At 60.8% G+C, this 2,304-nt stretch overlaps 1 protein-coding gene across 1 annotated transcript; it reads right to left on the bottom strand.

Moving 5' to 3' along the window:
- Positions 1-258: 258 nt before the first annotated feature.
- On the bottom strand, positions 259-2,064 carry LOC103745212 (putative exonuclease GOR). Its single transcript, XM_008847130.1, has one exon. It carries the CDS (start codon positions 2,062-2,064, stop codon positions 259-261), a length of 1,806 nt encoding a protein of 601 aa, XP_008845352.1.
- Between the last annotated feature and the right edge of the window lie 240 nt (positions 2,065-2,304).

Raw genomic sequence — 2,304 nt, 5'->3', positions numbered from 1 at the left:
GTAGGGGAAAGTAACTATACAAGGCACCAGGCTTGAACTTAAAACAAAAATAATATATAGTAACAGCCGGGCGTGGTGGGGCACTCCTTTGATCCCAGCACTCAAGAGGCAGAGGCAGGCGGATCTCAGGGAGTTCAAGGCCAGCCTGGTCTACATAGTATAGTGAGTTGCAGGCCAGCTGGGGCTACAGGGAGTCCCTGTCTCGAAAAGACATAAAACAAAAAACAAAAACTACACCACCACATCCCATCAAAACCCTCAGGTCTCTGTCTCTGGAGTCTGGGGTTGGTCTGAACCCTGTTCTTCCTGCCCGGTGTCTGGGCTCCGCGACAGAACTGGCAGCTTTTGAGATGGGTCGCACTGTTCCGAAGAGGCCTGGTACTGAGGGCTGGAGAGGCCGCAGCTCTTAGCGTCTTCTTGCATCTTCCAGATCACCAGCCGCATGCAGGCGCAGGCATCCTCGCCAGAGCAGTGTCCACGAGAGTTGGCTTGGATCATCTGGTTGAGGTAGTGTGCCGAGAGGCCCCGCAAGGACCGCTTGAAGGGGAGACCCCGGTAATGAGGGAAGAGTACAGACGTGTCCACCACCATGCTGTGGATGAACTTTAAGGCCAGCAGGTCGCTCTCCAGACTGTGTCCGATGAGGATGGTGTCGGAGCTGAACAGGCCCAGCAGCACAGCCTGGACATCCCGCAGCCTGACGTTTGTGTTAGCAAGGTCCGCCTCAGTCACCCCGGAAAACATGGTGTTGTAATCAACTATCTCATTGTCCGGCTTGACAAAGGTGTCATAAACCACACGCAACTCTGTGTCCACTACGGTGACGCGGGTCAGCTCCAGGCCGTGCGTGGTGTAGGACATCTCGCAGTCGAGGGCATAGATGCCTGGGTGTGCTTCCCAGTGCTTCTTCGGGAAGGTCTTCGCAAAGCCCTGGAGGTTGTCTTTCCGGCCATCTTGCACGTGTCGTTTGGCCACACGACAGCCCACGGCATCGACACCCCCAGAGCAGCAGGTGAACCGGATCTCCCAGCTTCCACCCACGGCGGTGGAGAGCGGCCGCCCCCAGTGATAGATGCACTGCTCAGAGCACTCACAGCGGCCGGAGGACGACACCGGGTACCGGGTGCCACAGCGACAGCAGATTCTGCTGGATGAGCTCTCGGGCGGCTCGGCCGTGAAGAGCACCGCGGTGCCTGGCTTGTCGGGGTGCGGGAACGGGTAGCCGTGCAGCCTGCGCTGGTCTTCGGTCAGCAGGTAGCTCCGCAGACAGCTGTAGAGCGCCGCCTGGCTGAGCCCCCAGATAGCGCTGGGGACCAGGCCCCGGAGCTTCTTGAGCCTGTTCAGGGCCATGCTGAGGTACCTGTGCTTGCTGGGGCTGCGGTCGTACACCACCTTCTCCTCCGCCTGGGCCTTCTCGATGGCCTCTAGGTGCGAAGAGGAGAACCTGAGGCACTCTTGGGTGAACAGGCCAAGGTAGTGCTGGCGCATGGCCACCGGGACCTTGTCCTTCAGCTCCCTGGCGATGAGAGCGTAGAAGGCACAACTGTACGCCATCTGCTCGGGGATGTCGGAGAAGTTCCTTGACGTCACTCTAGACCAGGCACACAGGTCCGGCGACGCCTGGGCGGGCTTGAGGCTCCAGGGCTCTTTCCTGGGGGTGCTCAGGGTCTTCTTGGCACCTGTGGCGATGCAGGCCAGTCCCGGGCTCGCCACGTGGATCAGCCTCCTCTTCTCGCCGGCCGCCGAGGCGTGGTCTGAGGAGAGCGTCACCCTGCGTGGGTAGACACAGACCGGCTTCCTCCCGACCTGCTGGGGTCGCCAGAACAGCGGCTCCCAGGAAGCAGTGGGCCAGCCTGGGCGCACCGCGGCGTCGGGCCTCGAGGAGTCGGCATGGATGACGATGAACCGCGGAGGCTGGCAGTACATCGCCGGGCCCTCAAGGGGCCCACCCTGGGCCAGCTGGTAGCAGGGCAGCAGCACGTCCAGGACTGGGTGCGCCACCACCGGCGGCGCTTCTTGGAAACCTGGGGGGAACCAGCTTGGCGCGGTGGCTTTGAGACTCATGCTGCCTGGAGCACACGACTTCCACAAGGCCCCGCTTCCTGTGCTGCTCCGAGTGCCCCCTGCCGAGCCCAGCCCTTATATACACCAGAGGGGAGCGGAAATCCTCGCGCAGGCTAAGCCCTGCGGTCCAATCACACTTGATCTAATTTCCTCTGAACAGCTTCCGGAATACTTGGGCTCCTCCTACCAGGGAGGGTCTGCTGATTGAATCCACTGGAGTTTCTCATTTCCTTTTATCTT

This window comes from Nannospalax galili, unplaced genomic scaffold, assembly GCF_000622305.1.
Source record: "Nannospalax galili isolate Female #2095 unplaced genomic scaffold, S.galili_v1.0 scaffold1283, whole genome shotgun sequence".
Lineage (NCBI taxonomy): Eukaryota > Metazoa > Chordata > Mammalia > Rodentia > Spalacidae > Nannospalax > Nannospalax galili.
The sequence above is the reverse complement of the archived record's forward strand: the minus strand, read 5'-3'. Positions and strand labels throughout refer to the sequence as shown.

Bases quoted from the DNA above. Each gene is read 5' to 3' on its own strand.
- LOC103745212 (XM_008847130.1), bottom strand. From the start codon at position 2,064: ATGAGTCTCAAAGCCACCGCGCCAAGCTGGTTCCCCCCAGGTTTCCAA.